Below are 21,296 nucleotides of genomic sequence, written 5' to 3' on the forward strand. Positions count from 1 at the left end.
CCACCAGCAATGGAGGGGTGTTTCACTTACTCCACATCTTCTCCAGAATAAGTTGTCATTGGAGTTTTTTATTTTGGCCATTCTGACAGGTATAAGATTATTTTATTAAATCAGAGTTGTTTTGATTTGCATTTCTCTGATGACTAAGGATGTTGAGCATTTCCTTAAGTGTCTTTTGGCCATTCGAGATTCCTCTGTTGAGAATTCTCTGTTTAGATCTGTACTCACTTTTTAATAGATTATTTGGTGTTTTGATGTCTAGTTTCTTGAGTTCTTTGTATAGTTTGGAGATCAGACCTCTGTCTGATGGTGGGGGTTGGTGAAGATCTTTTTCCATTTGTCTTTTTGACTGTGTCCTTTGCTTTACAGAAGCTTTTCAGTTTCCGGAGGTCCCATTTATTTATTGTTTGTCTCTGTGTCTGTGCTACTGGGGTTATGTTTAGGAAGTGGTCTTCTGTGCCCATGCATTGAAGGCTACTTCTCACTTTCTCTTCTGTGAGGATGCACAGTCACATCACAAGGACATTTGCTCAACTCTGTTCATAGCAGCATTACATAATGGAGTACTACCTGGCAGTAAAAAACAATGACATCTTGAAACTTTCAGGCAACTAGAGAGAACTAGAAAAAGCCATCCTGAATGAGAAAACCCAGACCCAGAAAGACAAATATAATATGTACTCACTCATAAGTAGATATTAGACATAAAGCAAAGGACAACCAGCCTCTAGGCCACAACCCCAGAGAACCTGGACAACCAAGAGGACTCTAAGAGAGACATACATGGATTCACCTAGGAAGGGAAAAAAGTCAAGATCTCCTGAGTAAATTGGAACCGTGGTGGGTAGGAGGGAAGGTGGAAGGGGAGAGGAGAGGGGGGAAGGGGAGTGGGAAAATGTAGAGCAATAAGAAAACAAACAAACAAACAAACAAACAAACAACAAAAACCCCAAAAAACCAAAACTGGTTTTGCTACCGCCTAGTGGGTGCCCAGGGACAAATTATCCAAGCTCTCCGAATATCAGTTTCTGCCTCTGCGAGATGAAGATGAAAGGCAGTAATATATGTAAAGCAGTTAGCCCAGCAGCTGACAAAGCGGAAGTGCTCAATCAGCTATGCCTGCTAGCGCTGCTGGTGCATTTCTGGCTGTTAACGGAATTCTCCTCACATAGGCATGGATGCACTTCAGCATAATTTCCTGTCTATAGCTTTGTCTTCCTAGAGGGAGTTGGAGAAAGGCAGGTGTGGATCATTTTAGCCCCAAGGTAGCTTTAGGTCGGCAGATTTGGACTCCATGCCTTGCTGTGCTTTGTACAGTATCCTCATTTGGGAAGGTTGCCAATCTGACAATAGATTGGAAGGACTTAGCACTGTGCCAGGTATCTGGAAAGCCCCTGATAAATGGGGCCCGTGATGAAGGTGATAACAATAATAGGAAGGGACCAGTACCATCCCAACCTTGCCACACTGGGAGTGGAGTGGGGATCCACATACATGTTAAGAGGCAGCAGTTGCTGTTCCTGAGAGGCTGGCAGAACAATGTGGCTTCCCAGACAGTAGCTAGGTATTTAAAACAGACCTGGTTTTGGATATGTGACAAAAACAAACAAATAAACAGAAAACCAAAAAAACCCGATTGATTAGAGCACCATTCTTATTTATTTTGCCAGTCCCTTTATACCTGAGAACCTTAAAGGCAAATGTGTGATTCTAAAGTAACCCTGTTCTTCTAAGGCTCAATTTCAGTTGTTCACAACATCTTATCTGTAAGCTTTGTCCGGAATATCTTAGTACATGGCTCTGCTCTTCTTTGGTGAGGTGGACGACACAACTTCCTGAGCCTCCCGATGAGTATAGGATGAATTCGCTGGCTACCGCACTGGTGTGGAAAAACAGTGGTTCTCAAGGACGTGATCTTAGAATAGGTGAACTTGTACGTGGGCTGTAGAGGCATTATCAAATAAAAGTCAAAGACGAGTGTTCCTGCTGGTTCTGGAGGTGTGCCCATTTACTGAAAGGTGATAGAAGGAATGATTCTTTTGCTATCCCTCTGTTTCCTCTTTAGTAGTCTGTTAAGTCTAATCAGGAGAAGAAAACAGCTGGTTTTGCAAGTAAAGCCAAGTACAAGGTTTCTATTCTTTCCCACTACTACTTGGGGTAGGAGGGTGCTGGCCAGTTTCCAAGGCACCCTACGGGACACCCACCCTCCACCCCAGCCTCCAACATTTGTCACTTTATTAAGGAATACTAACTGCAGGAACGGAAGGCTTCGCCATGGGGATCTTCCAGTAACATTTCTTCAGTATCCCAGGTATCTATTCTCTTTTTTGGCCTACGAGCTAAGGTTGTAGAAATGAAAATGAGTTTTGGATAAAGATTTCAGGGTGGTTGCTGACCTCTAGAAAGACACACACTCTTTGCTACTAGATTCCTTCTACAGAGCTTTCATCCTCACCCCTTATCCCCAGAACTGTGCCCATTTGCTCCTTAGTGGCTTTGGCCAAGTGAACGTCCCCGAATAATGCATAACAAACAGTTCACAGCCTGAGGTGACATGATAATTGTCAGTTGACAGTCAATATATGTCAAGTGCTGGAAGATTTTCCAGGTTAGGAAAAGGAAGTCATTGCTAGCGTTTAAATGTTTTGTGTATAGTGTATGTGTCAGGGCTCGACTCTTCAGGGTTCTCTGAACCTAGATCTTACTGATTGGCTAGGGTGGGTAGCCAATGAGCTCCAGATGTTCCTTTCCCTACTGGTTACTGGTGTATACCAACAAGCCCAGCTTTCTTATGGGTGCAGGAGATTCAAATTCAGTTCTTCTTGCTGGCATGGAAGACGCAGGAAACAGAGTCATCTCCCCGGTGACCCATTGTTAGCAGTGTTCATGTCTCCATAGTGTGGATGCATCCTAATTTAGTTAGCTATCCCTGTCATTGGGCATTTACCTCGTTTACAACATTTAGCTTTTGTACTGGATGATACAATTGGAATATTATTTAGTACACTTTTTGTGTACTTCTGTACTTATCTTTGTAGACAGCTAAGAAATGAGACTAGTAGTTTAAATGGTTACCATAGTTTAAGTTCTTTTTAAAAAAATATTTATTTTATTTTCATGTGTATGAATCTTTGGCCTGCATGTATATCTGTGCATCACATTTATGCCTGTGGAGGTCAGAAGAGGACATGGGATCCCCTGGGACTGGAGGTACAGATGATTGTGAGCCACCATGTGTTTGCCAGGGGCCAGAGCTGCAAGAGGAACAAGTGGTCTTAACCACTGGGCTATCTCTCTAGCCCCATTTTAAACGTTCTTAATAATATTGAGGAAAGGAGGGAAAGAGAGAGACAAGTAATATACCCTACATAAAAGTTACACCAATTTGCGCTTCCACTATTGGCAAGCATAACCTTTAAGTTATTGCTATAGCCATCCAAAAATCTTGTGTCAGCTAATGCTGGGGTACCATGCTGGCCTATCAGAAGATGGTCTCGAAGCTTTGTCCCATACTTCTATCTGTAACACACCATAGTGTGAAAAGTGAGTTTCAGTCTCAAAATAGGAATGCTATTGTAGAAAATATAAAGGATGGCCTATATAACTTTTCTTTTATAGCCAACGATTCAACATTACCTTTGAAAAGATTGTTATCAATAGATGGAGCTGCAGTCTGTGTCTCATAACTTTGGCTGTTGCAAGGTTTAGCGATACTCTGAGTTCCAATCTTCCGAGAACATTCACCTTCCTCCATGATTACGTCCAAAGCAAATGTTACTGACATATTCTTTTTGGGCCTTATTCGCAGACCATCTTTCTGTATGCCAAGAAGAAGAGGGAAATCGTCAAGTAGTCCTCAAGAGTTCAATTACAGACCATGGACAATAGCATTTCAAAAAGCCATTTACCTGTAGGATTGGCTTTAGGGGCCTAGCATCCAGTGAGCGCTGTATTAAATGTTGTCTTGATTCAAAATGCTGCCTTTTCTCAAAGTGTCTTTGTTCAACATGCTGTCTATGTTCCAGGTGTTGTCTTTTATGAACGCGCTGTCTGTTGTCCTTGAGCATTCCCCCTCTGTTAGCTATGCTAAGTTTGAAAGAATAAGTCAGTAGAAGAGAGAGACATATTTCAAGACTTATCTTCTTGTTTTTGGTGCAGGGGCCTGCGTTTAGGCCCTCCATGAGTGTGGCAAATGCTCTACACCGAACTATCCCTGCCTTCAAGCTCTTTAGCCAATGAACCTGCCGTCCTATCCTTTCCCTATGCCTTTGGGCAGTGAAAGTGACAACAGAGCAAGAGGACATTTCGGCCTTACAGTCCTCAAAGCCTGAGTGTGTGCTTTGTATCTTTTCAACACCCCGGTTCTTTCTGTCGCTCCATGGTTAGGCAGATCAGCGAACTGGAGGCTGAGAATTCAGAGCAGCTGTGTAATACTCATCTGTAGAATATTGTCAATAGGCTCCTTAAGGGGTACATATTCCCTCTTGTCTTCCACATGGCAACTCAGGGAACAGATGTCCTATTTTGGAGAAGCCCTAATATTGATAGGTTGGCCTTACCCTTTTTTTTTTAAACCTCTATGCCATTCATCCCACTAAAGTGACTGCTGAGGCTGTTCCAGGGCAGGTAGTGTACCCAACAATGTTGATGGGCACTGCCATAACCCAGCTTGGGCCATCAGATTCTGAAGGGCTTGCTGCCCAGAATTCAAGTACCTCTCAGAACTTACAGGTCATGGTGAAGATTGGCTTCCACTTGTATTGTCAGTAAACCAAAAGAAAGCAGCTCAGTACCTGTCCGATGAGCATCTCTCTCCACAGCCTCTGATGTTCTTGGAGGTTGAGATGCTCATACTGGGTGTTTGTTGTCGAGTATGCAACTCATCGTATTGATCCCCAATAGCAGCTAACAGCCAGCGCAGCCCTATAATTATTGGCTGTTGGTGCCTCTTTGGGAGGTTTTTCATAGTTGAACATGGCTCCTGAATAAAATGAAAAGCAAGGTCTCAGATCCGGATCCCTGGACCTTTATGATCTAAAGGCCTGATCACTGTCATCTAAATGTCAGAGGTAGGTGTGCTATGCCTAAATAGGTTCTCAGCTTCCAAGGAAACACTCAGCATTCACATCTGAGAGAGTAGGTGAAAAGCATAAAAGCTGACGCCCTTTAATACAATGGCTATAGTGCCTTCATTGTGTGACCTCAAACAAGTCACTGAGACCCTCAGGTCATTTAGCTTTCTCACGTATAAAATGGGGATATTAAAATCTTACAGAACTGCTTTGAAGGCAGAGTGTAATATGTGTTGTCGTTATCAAGTTAGAAAGAATCACAACAGATGTTGCCTGTCAGGGAAAGGAACTTTGCCCCCAAGCCAACATTTGGGGCTGATGACAGACAGGGCCCTGGTTATATTAGCCAGGGCTAGAGGAAGAGAAGGAAATGCTGGCACTCACCACACGGCACATGGACTTAGTCTCATTCACTAGCCTTTCCAGAAGTAGATATTCGATGATATCGCAAGGCAAGAGGGCTTCCTTCTTGTCTTGTTTGTTTGCCAGGCTAGAGCAGGACGTATGAAAGAGCAGAAAAGAAGAGAAGAGTGGAACCAAGGTGAAGTCAAAGGGAAGGGAAAAGCCCTGCATGGTGGCACACACCTTTAGTCCTGGCACTTGGGAGCCAGAGGCAGACGAATCTCTGAGTTCAGGCCAGCCTGGTCTATACAGCGAGCCTGTATCTCAAAAACAACAGAAAACAAACTACAAAAAAAAGGGGTAGGGGAACTGCCACATGTCCAGGAATTGGGCCTAAATGCATACCCAGTGAGACTGGCTAGACAGCTTCTAGCCAGCTTTCAGTGGAGGAAAAAAAAATAATGCAAATTATTTGAGTCCAAGATAATCCCCAGAGCTCATTTCCCACTTCCTCTGTATCATGCCTGGAACTTTAATTATGGTCGCTAATTGGAATATGAACAGGTGTGGAGTTTTGCATCTCTGAAACTCTTCATACTCCAGTTGGGTTGCTAATGAGGAATGAGACTGGCCAAAAGGGGAATTAGAAGGGATGAGACATGGAAGGCTACTGGAGGTCTCCCTCTGAAACGAGTGCCAGTTACATAAGTCTTGAGCAACCAACTGAGGGAGGAAGGCGTAAGAACTTACATTATACAAAAAAAAAAAAGTTTGCTCTCTGCCATCATCAAGTTTCGGGACCAGAGACTCAAACCAGAAAAGAGCAAATCCAGGAAGAGTCTTCAGCAAGAGTCAGGCTTGGGGATGGGAGATCTCGATGGTATTTCTCTTTGATGAAGGGACAGGGTTCATTTGCTGTCGTGTCTCACATGACAGTGGGGAGTAAAAAGTGGCTCTTGAAAACAGTGACCAGTGAAGTAGGCCTTTCTGCCTCATTGGGCCTAAAGGGGTCTAGTTCCCTGTGGCCAAAGGAGCACCCAGCCCTTAACCTTTGTACCTTTCCTAAGGCACAAATTGGCAAAGGGAAATAGACCATAAAGACAGAAACTTACATTAAGATGGGCTTCCCTGATACCCTTTTATCAAACATCAGGCGTGTTAAGATGATCTTCACTTCCTGTATGCGTGCTGTGTCACTAGAATCCAGGACGAAAACAAGCCCGTGTGCGTCAGCATAGTAGTTCGGCCATTTCTCTCGGCCTTTTAAGTCTCCATTGAGGTCATAGACAGATACTTGATAATCATCTAGTAGAAGTCTAATCTGTGTTGGCTTCGTATTGCTGTGCATCTTGCTAGGAATTACTACAAACAGAAAGAGGGGAGAAGCGACCACAGTGTGGCAAAATGTAGTTAGATAAGATTGTTCTTCCTCCTGCAGAGCCTGCCCCCAGAAACCATACTGAAGCTGCCTGCCACCCCGCTCAGATTCATGGATGCATTGTTCTAGTTCTTGGTTGTTGCTGCTGCTATTGTTTTGTTGGTTGGTTTTCTTTTAGACAGAGTCTCACTATGTATCCCTGATTAACCTGGAACTCACTCTGTAGACCAGGCTGGCCTCCAACTCACAGATACCCACCTGTCTCTGCCTTCTAGAGGGCTGGGATTAAAGTCATGCACCACCATGCCCAGCAAAATGCATCTTTCTAAATCACTTTTTCTGTGTCACCCTTCCTGGCTTTACAACGTCAGTGAATAAATTGAATGCTGGCCACAGTGGACCTGGTTCCTATCCAAGTCTCTTCACCCTCCATGTCGCTGTTTTTCTGGGCCTTCACAAACTGCCATTCTCTCTACCATCCTGTGGTTGGTTCATGCCCCATTTTATAAAGTATCCATTTAGGTCATTTTTATTGTAGGAAATTTCCCTCTCACCAGCCTTGTAAAGTGCTTTCTACCCCTGTGTTTAGCATTACTATAACACATATTAGAGTCATAAATTCTATTGTCTACTTAGCTGAGTTCTAAACAGCCAAAGGAAGGTGAACTCTTAATTTTATCCATTCTATTCATGAAGCACAGATTCTGGCACACAGAAACTCAATAGATGTTTAATGAATGAATGCTAGCTCTTTCTCTGTGTTTCCCATGCATTGGTGTATGTCTGTATGAGCGCGTTGAATTTCCTAGAACTGCCGTTACAGACAGTTGTGACCCACCACGTGGGTGCTGGGAGTTGAACCCAGGTCCTGCAGAACAGCAGCCAGTGCTCTTAACCTCTGAGCCGTCTCTCCAGACCTAGTTCTTTCTCTTTTACAGTTTCTTCCAGGCCCAGCCACCTCATTCTTCAGGGAGCCTTCTCTGGCCTGCCAACCTCTCAACAGTTCTTTTCAGTACTTCGCTGAAGTAGTCATTGACCTATTTTTGTGCTTGCCCATTGCCTTAGAGTAGGGATTCAGTAAGTGCTTACACTGTCAATTATTATGAATGAGGACATGAAGTGTCTCTTGTGTGTCTCTTCCAAGAAACCCTGCCAGATATGGGCACATTTCCCATGGAAAAGCTTTGTCCAGAACATAATATCCTGTAAGGAACTAGATACTTCGTTCAACCACTAAAAGAAATGTATTTTATAATGATGGTCTTTATATGCTTTGCAGTTTGTTGAACTGAGAGTTATGGTCTAAGTTTCTGCTTTCATTAATAGTTAATAATTTCATAGATTTTTGACACTAGGAGTACTCAGACTAGAATCAGTAATTTCTTATTTGTAGTAGGAGATATGTCTGTGACATTTTCCGTAGGACAGCCAAACTAAATCCTTAGACTAAGTGACTAATTCTTTCAGATTTTTGGAAATGCTTGTGTATATACACTTATGAATAGACATATATGTGTATATAATATGCCAACTATACTTGAATGTGGTTTTATAACATTTCTTCTGTTTTCATGTTATAGTTTTTTAATTATGATTTTCAGAATGCACATACATTTCAGTAACAATTTTGATATGATACTTGCTATAGAAATTACACTACTTGAAAACATCTACATGCAAGTAGCACTATACAGCCTGAGCAGGTGTATTTATGTATTTGGGAATATATATGTATGATATATACATATACACACATGTGTATATAATAACAATTAATGAAAAAAGGCCATGCATTTTAAAGAGAGCAAAGAAGGGTATATGACAGGATTTGGAGGGGGGGAAATGATGTAATTATATTATAACTTCAAAGAATAAAGAAAGTAAAAAGAAGAGGCAAATAGGTGAAGAATCCAAAAGATAATTTTAAAATCTTGTTTTCTGTGTCTCAGAAATCTTGTTATTTTTTGCAACAGAACATAGCCATTCCTCTGGGTTTGTTTGTTTCTTTTTCTTCTTTTTATGGAGTAGGAGGCCTTCTGTCTATATGTTATTTTCATTGGTCAAATGAAGAAACTTCCTTGGCCTTTTGATAGGACAGCAGCTTAGATAGGTGGAGTAGACCAAACAGAATGATGGGAGAAAGAAAGCAGAGTCAGGCAGACGCCATGGCTCCCCTCTCCGAGACAGAAGCTGGTTAGATCCATGCTGGTAAGCCACAGTCAAGTGGCGATACAGATTATTAGAAAAGGGTTGAATCAGTATGTGAGAGTTAGCCAATAAGGGGCTAGAACTAATGGGTCAGGCAGTGTTTAAATGAATACAGTTTCTGTGTAATTATTTCGGATGTAAGCTAGCTAGCCAGGCGGCTGAGAGCCGGGCTGCAGGAAGTGGTGGGCTGCAGGAAGCGGCCCACTGCTCCTTTTACAACATTTTTACTCAAAACTAGTTTCTGCAGTAATTCAGTCTGCTGCTGCTGACACTAGGTGCTAAACACCACAAGAAGCAGTTCCTTGTAAATGTGCATTTATCTTATTTTCTCTTCATTTATAAATACCCCAAGGGTAAGTCCCAACTCTCATTCATCTCTCTATTCCTGGCTGAGTGTTTCATGAAGTATGGTTTGGGAGTAGTGTGCTTCAGAGTTTTATAGATGTACCAGATGGCTCCAGATCTCAGGATCTCTAAGCTTGGGATGGAAGCCTTTGTACTTTCTGTGACAAAGTGGCTCTGGTTAGCATGGTTGTGATGTGATTCTTCTGCACTTTAAAGCTTGCGAGGCACTACTCCTGAGAGTGATGGAACCTGGGTGTGGTCGTGTCTCAGCATCACCTGATGAGAATGAGGAGCATGGGCCCTCACTAAACTGAAATATGGGAGCTTCCTGATGCTGGGTTAAGTGGCTGCTAGGCTTCCCAGGTGACTTTGATCACTACTTCACTGTTCTCTAACTTTGCCTTCCCAGGCTGTTAAAAACTTGTGGTACTAGTCCTCATTCTCTGGGATTTGGATTACATAGGGGTGGTGCTCATGCATTATGCTGTTTTGAAAGCACACAGGTTGGGCCTAGAAAAATGGTTCAGCAGTTAAGATTACTTGCTGTTCTTCTAGATGGACTTGGTAGCTCAAACCTGTCTGTAGTTTCAGTTCCAGGGTATCTAATCCCCTCTTCTGGCCTCTGTGGGCACTACATGGCATGTTCATGGTGCACATACATACATGCAGGGAAAACACTCATACATATAAAATAAATAATTTTTTTAAAAAAGTATTCAGGTGATTCGAATGAATGTATGTCAGATTTGCCATACATTCACAGATCTCAATGTTCTTACATTGTGGAATATTATTTTAAGATGTGTTACTATTGTTTATGTGGTGGAACATTTGTTTTAATGGTGCAAAGTTGTGCAGCATTCTTTTTTGTTGCCTTTGTGTGACTCTGTGAAACTGTGTTACTTTGCATGTCTAAAACAACGGAGTGGTCTAATAAAGAGTTGAACCTCTGATAGCTGGGAAGAGAAAGAATAGGCAGGGCTGGCAGGTAGAGAGAATAAATAGAAGGAGAAATCTGGGGAGATAAAGGGAGGAGTGAGAAAATAAGGGGTCAGCCACACAGTCAGATACAGAGTAAGAAGGAAAGAAAAGATGTACAGAAATAGAAAAAGGTAAAAGCCCAGAGGCAAAAGGTAGACGGGATAATTTAAGAAAAGCTGGTTAGAAATGAGCCAAGCAAAGGCTGGGCATTCATAAGTAAGAAGAAGAAGCCTCTGTGTGATTTGTTTAGGAGCTGGATGGTGGATCCCCCAAAGAACCAAAGAGTAAAATGAGTAAATACAACAACATTCTTATTTAGGGCACCTGTCTGTGCTCATCCTTGAGTTTCTTATCCCATGTGACCATGCCATGCAAAACAAGTGAATAGTGTCCTCAGTAATGATGGCAAGTGTGCCAAGCTGGTTTGTAGCTGGTGTCTTTAAATGTCCATATAGGTTACTGTATGTAGGCTGGCATTCCTTTCCTAGACAATTATCTGTTTGTGGCATTCACCTTTGAAAAACACAGGAACAGGAGAAGTGAGCTATTCAATTTTGGGCACAGAGAAATCTACTAGATTGACTTTAAGTGGCCCTGCATGAATGGAGGTACCCTGAGACATTCTTCAGAATGTGATGATATCAGTGCCTATTAGAATGTTTTTGTGAATGAAGTCACTGCCATAAACCAATGCATTCATGAGCCAGCCCCAAGGTATTCACTGAGCACAAGACAAGTTATGCAGTAACAAACTCCATCCACTGTGCTCCAGGAATCAGAATGGAACACAGACACTTGTCTCAGATGAATAGCTTGTGGTTCATTTCAGAGGAGTGCTTCCTACAGCTGGAAACACCTGGAGAGTTCTCACATTGTGGGTTCCCAGGCCCCACCTGGACTGAATAGGAATCCGGGGCGGAGGCGACTGGAACTCTAGTAAACTATCCCCAATCTTGTCAGTAGACTTGTGACTTGTCTTGCCGGCTTCTTTGACTTTCCTGCCCTGCCACTCTTTCCTTTTAATCGCGTTTGCCTATCAGTGTTGGGAGATACAAGGAATCAAACGTGCTGCAAATAAGGGCGGGCATGCTAGGCTGAAGTGTTGCTCAAAATGCACTTGGAGGTTCTTGGGGCTGAGGGAGAAAGAAGTTCTGAAAAGGCAGTGTGTAGTCTCAGGGGAATGGCGGAGACTGTTCATTCCAGGAGTAATTATTGAAGATGCTGACAGCCGAGACTCAGTGAGGAAAAGACCCATTTCTTCTTCTCATTGGGGCTCCCGAGTTAGTGGTGGATTGGGAATTCTGCAAGGACCTTGGGATAAGTGCATGCTCGAGGGTGTGAGCGAGGAGTGGGTGTAGGGGGCAAAGGAGGGCTTTTCTGTGGCCAGGTCGTGAGTGGAGGGGCTTGGTTAAGAAGGTGACAGAGGAGCATACATGCAGGAGTGGAGCCGTGGGAAGCCCAGTGGTGTGGCCGAGGAAAACAGAGCATTTGCTTTGGTTGTCTCAGAGGACTCTTTGTGAAGAACGTGGGAAATGAAGCCAGAGGAGGAGTCAGAAGCACAAACAGGACCTTGTGTTCTGCAATGGGGCAACGTGGAACAACCCTGAGCAGGGGCGTGTCATGATTAGGTCTGTGCAACTCTCTGATAATTAGAGGAGGGAGCAGACATAAACAAGTCAACCAGAGTTTACTGGCTTTGAAGGGAACTGAAGAAACGCCAAGTAGACCGTGGGCACAGATGTCAGGGTAATCATTTCCTATACTCTGTGGAGGGTTACCAGGTTATATCAAACCCAGTCATGTCAACGCACTCCTATATTGAGTGAATAAGCCTTGATGATGGGCCAGACTCTGATTGAGTGGCAGGTAGCTGGGGCTTCACAAGTACGCCAGCTTCCTGCAATGCTATGTGAGAGCCTCCGGAACCTGCTCTAGTCAAGGGACTGGAGATGTGCTGCTACACTTGAACCGACAACATGTCTCGAGCTCTAACTTTCAGCAGCAGCTGTCGCGGAGTTTTGTGTTATTACATTTCGTCATTACTCTAAACTTGTCTCTTATCTAGACCAAATTACACAGGAATTCAACCCCGAAACTAGACAGCTTTTCAAATACACTATGCTTCAAAATTGTTGACAATGTTTTGCGTAGCTAAAGCTCATTCATATTGACATCACATGAGGACTTCCGATGAGGGCATCTTATAAAGGGAGCAAGTGACAGGCACTCTGGAAATAGCTTGTTGACACCTAATGAGGCGATGGAGCTATTTATCTTTACAGGAGAGAAACTGAGGGCCAGGAAGTAAGGCTAAAGTGGAATGGATATTTCCAGCAGACCCACACCAGAAACTAATGCTCTTAGTTCTCACATCTCTGAAGGGCCTCCACAAGATGACTTTTGCCTGAGTTGTCCAAGCCAATGACAATGATAGTCACATTCCTGGAAGAGGACAAGAAAAATTAGTCAAAGCCACGAACCTCTTGATGCTTACACTGAAGAATTCTATTTGTTTTGAAGTGTTTCTCAGTGTTTGAAGCATTGCTTGCAATAGACTCAACTCATGTATCATAAAAAGCCCTACCACAGTGGCGGGAGTGGTGTGGCAACCCCTCCCAAATCCTCCAGAGATACTTTCCCTCCCTGACACCTTCTGTTTATAGGATGGTCATCCTCTCTCAGCTCTGTTCCAAATCTTGCATTCTCTGTCTAGTTACTTCGCAAATGAGTCATGGTCATTTGTCCCTTGTGACACTTTAGGCAGATATGTGGGAAGTAATTCCAAATTGGGTGTAGAAAAGTAGCTGTAAAGTTACCTTTGCTTTGCTTCTGTGGTCTTTTGACGAGACCAGCAGGCAGTCAAAAGTCGGAACATGATTCAGCTTGGATCTTAAATATTAAAGGACAAAAATAAATGACAAATCACATCAATTGTGAATTAGGTCAGTTTGTCATACAGATGCTGGTAAACAGAAAGTCTGTGACTGTTAGAATTCCATTGCATCATCCACCCCAGCCTAACTTGTAAATGCTATGGAGGAGAGACTGGCTAGCCTAAGCTCCAATGAGAACGTCGTGGTAATATGTAACTTCCTACAAAATACAGTGACTTGTCACTAAAGCAACCCAACACACAGAAGCAAATGGACCCGATCCCTTTAGCTATGGCTTGTTACTACTAGGAATGTCTTATTCAGTCTTGGGAAAAGGTGTGGTGATGCATTGGAGAAAAACCAGCTTAGTTTAAAGAACCATTGGAAGACCTGTTGTAAGCAGCTTCTCTATTGGGCTTGGTTCTGTTATTGCCTCAGCTTCAAAGGTAGAGGTGTTGGTAACCCATTTTTTCATAGATTTCATCCAGTTCCTAGGATCTGTACGGGACCTCAGACATGACCTAGAAAAGACTAATAGATATTAAACAGCAATCCAGGTACCTCACTGTCAAAGATTCCAAGGGAGTTAAATATGTTTCTCAAGTAAATTTAGCATGCAGGCTGATTAATGAGTGATTGCCTAAGTAAAAGTTAATTTAGGTAGCTGCTTCAAGGTTCCATGTTGTAGCATGTGTGAATACTTAAAGTTTTGAGATAGGTCTTACTTCGTTTCTCTGGTTGACCTGGAACTTGCTACATAGATCAGGATAGCCTTGAACTCACAGAGATCAGCCTACCTATGCCTATGTTTGGATTAAAGGCATGCACCACAGCCCCTGGCTTCATTTCTTTTTATGGCTGAAAAATTGCAGGTCTGTCACATTTTAGTCATTCACTAATCTGCTGATGGACATTTGGATTCTTGCTACTTATCAGCTTCTAGGTAACACTGCAATAAACACACGCACGTGAGTGTAAATGTATGAATAGGTGTTCATTTCTTTTGGGCATATTCCTAGGAGTAATTTCTGTGTTATACACTGCATCTGTGTTGGAGCATTCAGAGAAACTGCTGGATTGTTTTTGCAAGGTGGCCATAACATTTCACACTAACACCAGGAAATGCTAGAGAGTTCTATTTCCTCCACACGTGCAACAAAGCTTATTGCTGCCTTGGTGTTTGTAGCTATTCTAGCAGGCATGAAATGAGATCTCATTATGAGTTTGACTTACATTTCTCTAATAGTTCATTTTCTTGCTGCCCAGCATTGCAGGAAGAACCAGTGGGGTTACAGAAAGATGTCGTTTTGTACCTCTACGGGCCTTGCCCGGCTGTGTGTATGCCAGCTACTAATGGGTGATTAGCACTGTTGTGCACAGTCATCCAGTCATCCACCCCCTGTTTTGGAGCATTGTTATTTTCAGAGACTCGCATTTTGTCGCTTACCTTAGAGCACAGCTCACTGTTTAGAAAATTGGCTTCCCTAAAGATCTGCTGGAGAATGCCTTGCGTCAGATAGAAACAAAACCCGTATATATGGCCTGTGATCAAAACCAACCTTACTCTAGTTTTGCTCTTGAAGCTAATAAGACCTAGAGCCTGAAAGGAAAGAGCCCAGCTGTCTTGATTCTATGATGGCTATGTCCCTTTGAGACAAGGCTGGAAATATCTTCATGTCAATTTCTCTTTTTAGTACATTTATTAGTGTATATTAATTGTACAAAATAGTGAATTTCATCAGTATACGTTAGAACATGTAAATGACATACTTTGATTATTCTCACCCACCATGACCCTTTCATCTCTTCCCCTCACCTTTCCCACTAGTGTCCCCTCTACTTTTGTATAATAAAACAATCTAGATGCTATTCATATATCTTAAGTAGTTACAGAGCTTCTTAGCTTTGGTCTTAGTCTCTGTTTGTCCAAATTGGCACCGTACAAGTTCTTCCTTTCAGAGGTAATAAGGGTAGGTGGGATGACCACAATTCAAATGTAGGCAGTCTGCTTTCAGAGTATTGAATCCAACAGGCTGTGTGTGAGAGACCTGAGCTATCAGACGATTACGGATACTGTTATGTCCAGCGCCTCCACTAGATAGCCTGGAGTGGACTCACTTAAAGGTAAGCCTGTAAGTCCCCATAAAGTGAAGATATCTATGTATTTGACTTACCTTGAGATGCTAAGTTATTTATCTGATAACAAGTTGAGTTTTGGGCTGAAAATGTTAGCTGTGTTGAGTTTTAGAAAGATTCCTTGAGCGTTTTAGCCTTCTGGATAGATTAACACAGCCCAGCTGTCCACTTAAAGGGTAGGCAATGTTCTAACAATGGCTTGTCAAGGTTCTAGCAATCTATGGTAACTATCTCCTAGTTCTTAGCAACCAACACATCCCCTTTTCTTGTGGGCCAGAGGGGTCCCATAGATTTTCACACATTATAGGCTATTGCTGCTCCACATGTTTTATGCAAACACTCCATAATTTGATCATAAGACCCTATTGCTGGAACTGGAGAGATGGATGGCTCAGTGATTAAGATCACTTGCTGTTTTTGTAGAGGACCCAGGTTCAGTCCAAAGTATTAACTTGGTGGCTCACAACCATTTGTAACTCCAGTTCCAGGTTATGGAACACCCTCTTATGGCCTCCCTGGGCACCGAGCCCATATATGCAAGCAAAACACATACAAAAGGTCTTTAGAGTTTTAAAGAATATTAGTAAGGAAATCACATACCTGAGTGATAAAATATGGAAAAATCAAGCTGACCTGGAAGCTTCATCCTTTCTAGACAGCTTCATAGTACTGGAAGGTGCTCTGTGTGCTGCTGGAGCAGAGCGTCATCATCAGTCTCCTGTAGCTGCAAGCTCTATGGACAATGATGACTATGCTAGCAAGATATGCCTACTGGTGCAATAGTGGTACAAATGATATGGGAGTTTCCAATCATTCTCTGATTGGGTTTCAGGCGCAGGCCATGAGATGGGACCTATATTTGGCACCATTATTAGGGCAAAGAACTTGTTTCTAGATAGGCCACAGGCTCTAGGGGAGAACCAGCTACCATTAGTCTGTTAAAAGGCCATAGTATTAAAGCAACTCTTATCAACCTTCATCAAAGAATATTCTTCTTACAGAAGACAGTAGTTAATACAGTAGAGATCACAAACTGGCAACTTGCAGAGAACAAAAGATTGCAGGGCATTCAGCTCTAAATGTGACATCTATAACATTCTTCTCCCTCCAATACCCAGGGTTCTTCGTGGAAGAGACTGTGGGAAGATTGTAGGAGCCAGAGACAGTGAATGACCACAAGGAAACAACCTTTTCCAAACACAACAGAGCAGTTGCATGTATGAACTCACAACAATTTTGACAGCATTGCACAGACCTGTGAAATCTCAGGTCAGAAAAAATCCTAGCACGGAGTGGAAGAGGTGGACTTGTTCACTATAAGAAGAATCTTCTAATGATCAAAATAGATGGTATTAAATGATCAAAGTATCGATTTAAAATAATATAAAGAACTGTCCTCTATTAGTAACTCATGTATTTTGAACAGTTGATGGTACTGTTTGGGGAGGTTATGGAACCTTTAGGAGGTGGAGCCTTCCTGGGGGACGTATTACTGGGCACAGACTTTGAAGGCTTATAGCCGTATCTTACTTACTGTTCCCTTTCTGCTTTGTGTGCATGGAAGAATATGTGATCTCCCTGCTCTCTGCTCCTGCAGTCATGCCATGCATTCCCTATTGCGGAGTCTCCCTCTGGAACCGTTAGCGAAAATAAACCTTTGCTTCTTTAAGTTGCTTTCAGCTATGGCATTTTATCACAGCAACAGAAAATTGATACGGTCTTTTGATACCAGTGGTCCTAGCAAATGGCAGCTGTTGTAATCATTTGATTCTAGCAGCAGTTAGTGGCATTAGACAGTAGCAAGCAGCAGCAGCAGTAGTAGCTGGTACTTTTAGGTTATAGCTTTTATACAGGCTTCAGGTGCTAGGCTCCTGGGTCTTACAGCGACAAGTGTTACAGCTCTTAGACCTAGAATATCAGAGTCTTCAAGTCATTGACAGCTTCAAGTTTTACAGCTCTCCATAGCGCTTATCTTCTCTGTTGCTTAGTTTCCCATTATTTCTACTCTAGGCATGGTCTTCAGCTCTTCATCTGCCAGGTGCTTTCTGCTTCTGCTGTGTTTACTGCTGCTAGCAGGGCAGTGGCTTTTGCCACCTTCACTGCTGTTGCTGCCTTCCTTCCTTCGTGTCTCCAACACAGCCCAGTATGTTAATAATAAAGGTCAAAGGGAGATTCGCCAGAAGTCTTGATTTTTTTAAATCATTTTATTTTATGTGCATTAGTGTTTTGCTTACATGTATGTCTGTGTGAGGGTGTCAGAGCTAAAGTTATAGACAGGTGTGAGCTGCCATGGGGGTGCTAGGAATTGAACCCAGGTCCTCTGGAAGAGCAGCCAGTGCTCTTAACCATGGAGACATCTCTTTATTCCCATGAAGTCTTTTAATTTTGCCTTAATGCTCCACACAGAATAAGAGGGTATCTCCCAGATGGCCATGAAGTGAGCAAAACAGCTTGCTTATCTGGTCAGAAATGGGTGTGGCTGTAGCAAAGGTTCTGTACTGAGTGCAGTAGACCCACATGCGTGTGAAGGACCATGCTCGACCCAATAATAGCAGCCCCTCATAAAAATGAAGGCATGCGCTTTTACCAATCAGAACATAGTCCCTCAAGCAAATGAGACATAGCATTTGCACTAATCAAAGCAGTTCCTGATGCAAATGAAGGCTTTTATTTGCACAGATCATGGCATAGTGCCTTGCTTTCCTTCCATGTAAATGAGGGAACACACTTGCAGCAATAGTAGTAGTCATCCAAAATGAGATCTGTGTTTGTCCAGTCATGACAGGGTCTTTCATGAAAATGGAGGGTTGCATTTATATCCATCACAATAGTCCCTGTTGTAGATCAAAATGTTTGTAGCAATCATGGGACAGTTCCATAGTTGCATAAGTCACAGTCACTTATGAAGTGAATGAAGACCTTTATCATACCAGTAATGGTAGCCCATGCAAATGAAGAATTCTGTTTGTCCCAATCATGGCATACATTTCCTTGATATCAAAAAATGTTGAACAGGGCTAGGCATGGTGTTGCACACCTTTAATCCCAGCACTTGGGAGGCAGGGGAAGGCAAATCTGTGAGTTTGAGTGTAATCTGGTCTACAAAGTGAGATCTAAGGAAGCCAGGGTGAGAATTGTATAGTGAGACCAACCCTGTCTGAAAAAGCTGTTGAGCATTTTTTTTATATGTTTACTGATCATTTGTTCTTCTTTTGAGAACTATCTATTTAATTCATTTGCCCATTATTTGTTACTTTAGTGTTTAATATTTTAATGATCTATTCTGAATATTTATCCTCTCAGATAAATATAAAGTAGTAATCTAGAATAAATTATGAAGTTAAAAATAAATATGAAATAAGGTGGCAGAGGAAGAGAAAAAAAAGGTAAGACCAAAGATAAAAAGGCCTGCAAGATGGCTTGGTGAGTAAAGGTACCTGCTACCAAGCCTAACAACCTGAGTTCAACCCCCAGAAACCACATGGTGGAAGGCAAGGACCAACTGTGGTATGCTTGTGTCCCCCCCACCCTCTTCCAAAAATGTAATTTGAAAGAAGAAACTGGAAGAGGGGAGAAGGAATTGTGGGACCAGAGGATTCGAGGAGGACAATGCTGGGAGGACACTGCCTATGGAATCAACTAAGAAGGGCTCCTAGGGGCTCACAGACTGAAGTGATAACTGTGGAGCCTGCATGGGACTGTGCTAGGTTCTCTGCATATATGTTGTGGTTGTTTAGCTTGGGGATTTTGTAGGATGCTGTGGGATAATGTTTTTTGTACACTGTAAAGATTTGTCACTCATAATAGTTTAATAAAAAGGTAATTGGTCAGTAGCCCAGGAACAGAAACTATAGGCAGGACAACAAGACAAAGAGAATTCTGGGAAGAGGAAAGGCAGAGAGGCAGTCAACAACCAGGCACAGAGGAAGCAAGATGAGAATGCCTCACTGAGAAAAGGTACGAAGCCATGTGGCTAAACATAGACAAGAATCATGGGTCAATTTAAGTAGTAAGAGCTAGCTAGGAATATGTCTGAGCTATTGGTCAAACAGTGTTGTAATTAATATAGTTTCTGTGTAATTATTCAGGTCTGGGCAGCCAGGAAATAAAAGTGTAGTCTCTGTCTACATAGAGTAGGACTCCTGACATTGGGAGTGGGGATGCCTCTGACTCTTTTTCTTGCTCTTGGGAACATTTTCACATCCAACTCAGCCTTGATGGGAGGGTTTGTGCCTGGTATTATTGTATTTTTTTGTGCCATGTTAAGTTGATGTTCCTGAGAGGCCTGCTCTTTTCTGAAGTAAAATAGAGAAGCAGTGGAACTGGGGCACAGGGGAGGGGGATCTGTGTGGAGTGGAGGGGGGAACTGTAATCTGGATGTGATATATGAAAGAATAAAGGAGAAAAAAGAAAATGTGAGGAAGAGGAAAACATGAAAAATTGTTTAAAAGTCCAATTAGAAAGTAAAGATAATTTATGTGAATAAATTAGAGAAATGTAATAAGTGTGATAAAAAATAAAAATGAGAAAAATCCAATTTATGAAGGATTTATTTTAGCGCACAAGTTTAGGAAATACAGTCTGCTATGGTGAGAAAAACATCAGTACCTTGCATTGTGTTGGCAGTTAGAAACAGATGGTGATAAACAGGAATGCTTCTTAGGTCTTGTCCCTTTTTTTCCATCTTGAATCCCTGCCCCCAAGAACTTATGCCACCCATATATAGGGTGATCCTCCTCTTGTCTGTCAAGACTCTGGGAAATTCTTCTCAGGCATTCCCAGCCTTAGTACTCCAGGATGAAAAAGAGCAATGCACTGGATTTCTTTTCTAGCACTCTGGTGCCATGCAACAGATGTCACTGTCAGACCAAATCACTCCACCATATTTAAACTTGTGACAACCATGGGTGTTTGTTATGGCTTCCTCCATTTGATTCTACAAATGCAACTTCCAGCCTGTTGTTTGTTACAAAAGTTGCCTGACTTACCTTGTGCTGAAGATTTGGTTTCCTCTCCCCAAAGAAGTTCTGGGATTGGCGCTGTTAGCTGTTTTCACTTTGCTCTTTGTCACCTTTCTCCTTCTCCATGCATTTTAGCTGTCTGAACTCTGCTTTCTAGATTCTATGTGTTCTTCTTCTCTTTACGTCCTTGGTATCATCTCTTTTGTTAGCCAGACTCTTCTCATTTGTAGAATCAAATGGAGGAAGCTTCTCATTTTCCCCTTTCACAGAAGGAAAACAATTTCATGATAAATTGCTATGGAATATAAGAATAATAAATATCCTTAAACCCAAGCTTGTAAGCAGAGGCTGTTTGTTGATTCCCAGCCACCCAGACTGGAAATAATCACACAGAAACTATATTAATTACTATACTGCTTGGTCAATCACTTAAATGTATTGCTTGCTAGCTCTTATATCTTAATGCATTTCCATTATTTTATTTATTACCATGAGGCTCACGGTTTATGGGTAATGTTCCAACCAACATCTGTTTCCTTTGGCAGCTACATGGTGTCTTCCGAACTCCGCCTTCTTTTCTCCTCTATTTTTGCTTGGAATTCCCTCCTTGCTCTATTCTGTGCTGCAATAGGCCCAAAGTAGCTTCTTTATTAACCACTGGTAATATGACATATTCACAGCATACAGAGGGGATTCCCACATCAATAGAGGATTCAAAATAGATTTGGCATCAAAATCATAATTATGGCTGCATCTGTTCTCATGGCTTTCCCAGTAGCTGATTGTTTCACCAAAGCAATCACAAAATCTGAATACACTAAGCTCATTTTTTTATTTTCCACCTTTCATGCATGTTCATAAAATAAATTTAGCTTTTAAACACATATTCAGGCATGTGCCATTCGTTCACTTTCCTGATCATTCATTACAGTGGATTTACTATAGCCTAGATAAGAAATATTTGGAACACAAAGTCAACTGATGTCAATCTACTTTATTC

General features: G+C 42.2%; 2 protein-coding genes across 3 annotated transcripts in view; one reads left to right on the forward strand and one right to left on the reverse strand.

Annotated features, from left to right (window-relative positions):
- The window catches only part of Trmt2b (tRNA methyltransferase 2B), an 89,707-nt gene extending 72,190 nt beyond the window's left edge, over positions 1–17,517 (forward strand). Inside the window, exons 16-17 of the mRNA XM_085684532.2 lie at positions 15,232–15,323; positions 16,454–17,517. Coding sequence (XP_085540658.1) covers positions 15,232–15,297 — 66 coding nt within the window. The 3' untranslated portion in view covers positions 15,298–15,323; positions 16,454–17,517. The remainder of the gene's footprint in view (positions 1–15,231; positions 15,324–16,453) is intronic.
- On the reverse strand, positions 1,647–15,773 carry Arl13a (ARF like GTPase 13A). Of its 2 annotated transcripts, XM_048417830.3 has the most exons (10): positions 15,374–15,773; positions 13,143–13,215; positions 12,698–12,768; positions 6,527–6,776; positions 5,457–5,562; positions 4,794–4,981; positions 3,909–4,086; positions 3,637–3,817; positions 2,253–2,339; positions 1,647–2,078 (listed from the first exon to the last, which is right to left on the reverse strand). In XM_048417830.3, exons 2-10 carry the CDS (start codon positions 13,199–13,201, stop codon positions 2,062–2,064), a joined length of 1,137 nt encoding a protein of 378 aa, XP_048273787.3. In that variant the 5' UTR covers positions 13,202–13,215; positions 15,374–15,773; the 3' UTR covers positions 1,647–2,061. The 2 variants fall into 2 exon arrangements, with proteins under 2 accessions (XP_048273787.3, XP_087759135.1); XM_087903009.1 differs by lacking the exon at positions 15,374–15,773 and having other exon boundaries at positions 13,143–13,233.
- Positions 17,518–21,296: the final 3,779 nt, after the last annotated feature.

This window comes from Myodes glareolus, chromosome X (assembly GCF_982192425.1).
Source record: "Myodes glareolus chromosome X, mMyoGla1.1, whole genome shotgun sequence".
NCBI classification, from domain to species: Eukaryota; Metazoa; Chordata; class Mammalia; order Rodentia; family Cricetidae; genus Myodes; species Myodes glareolus.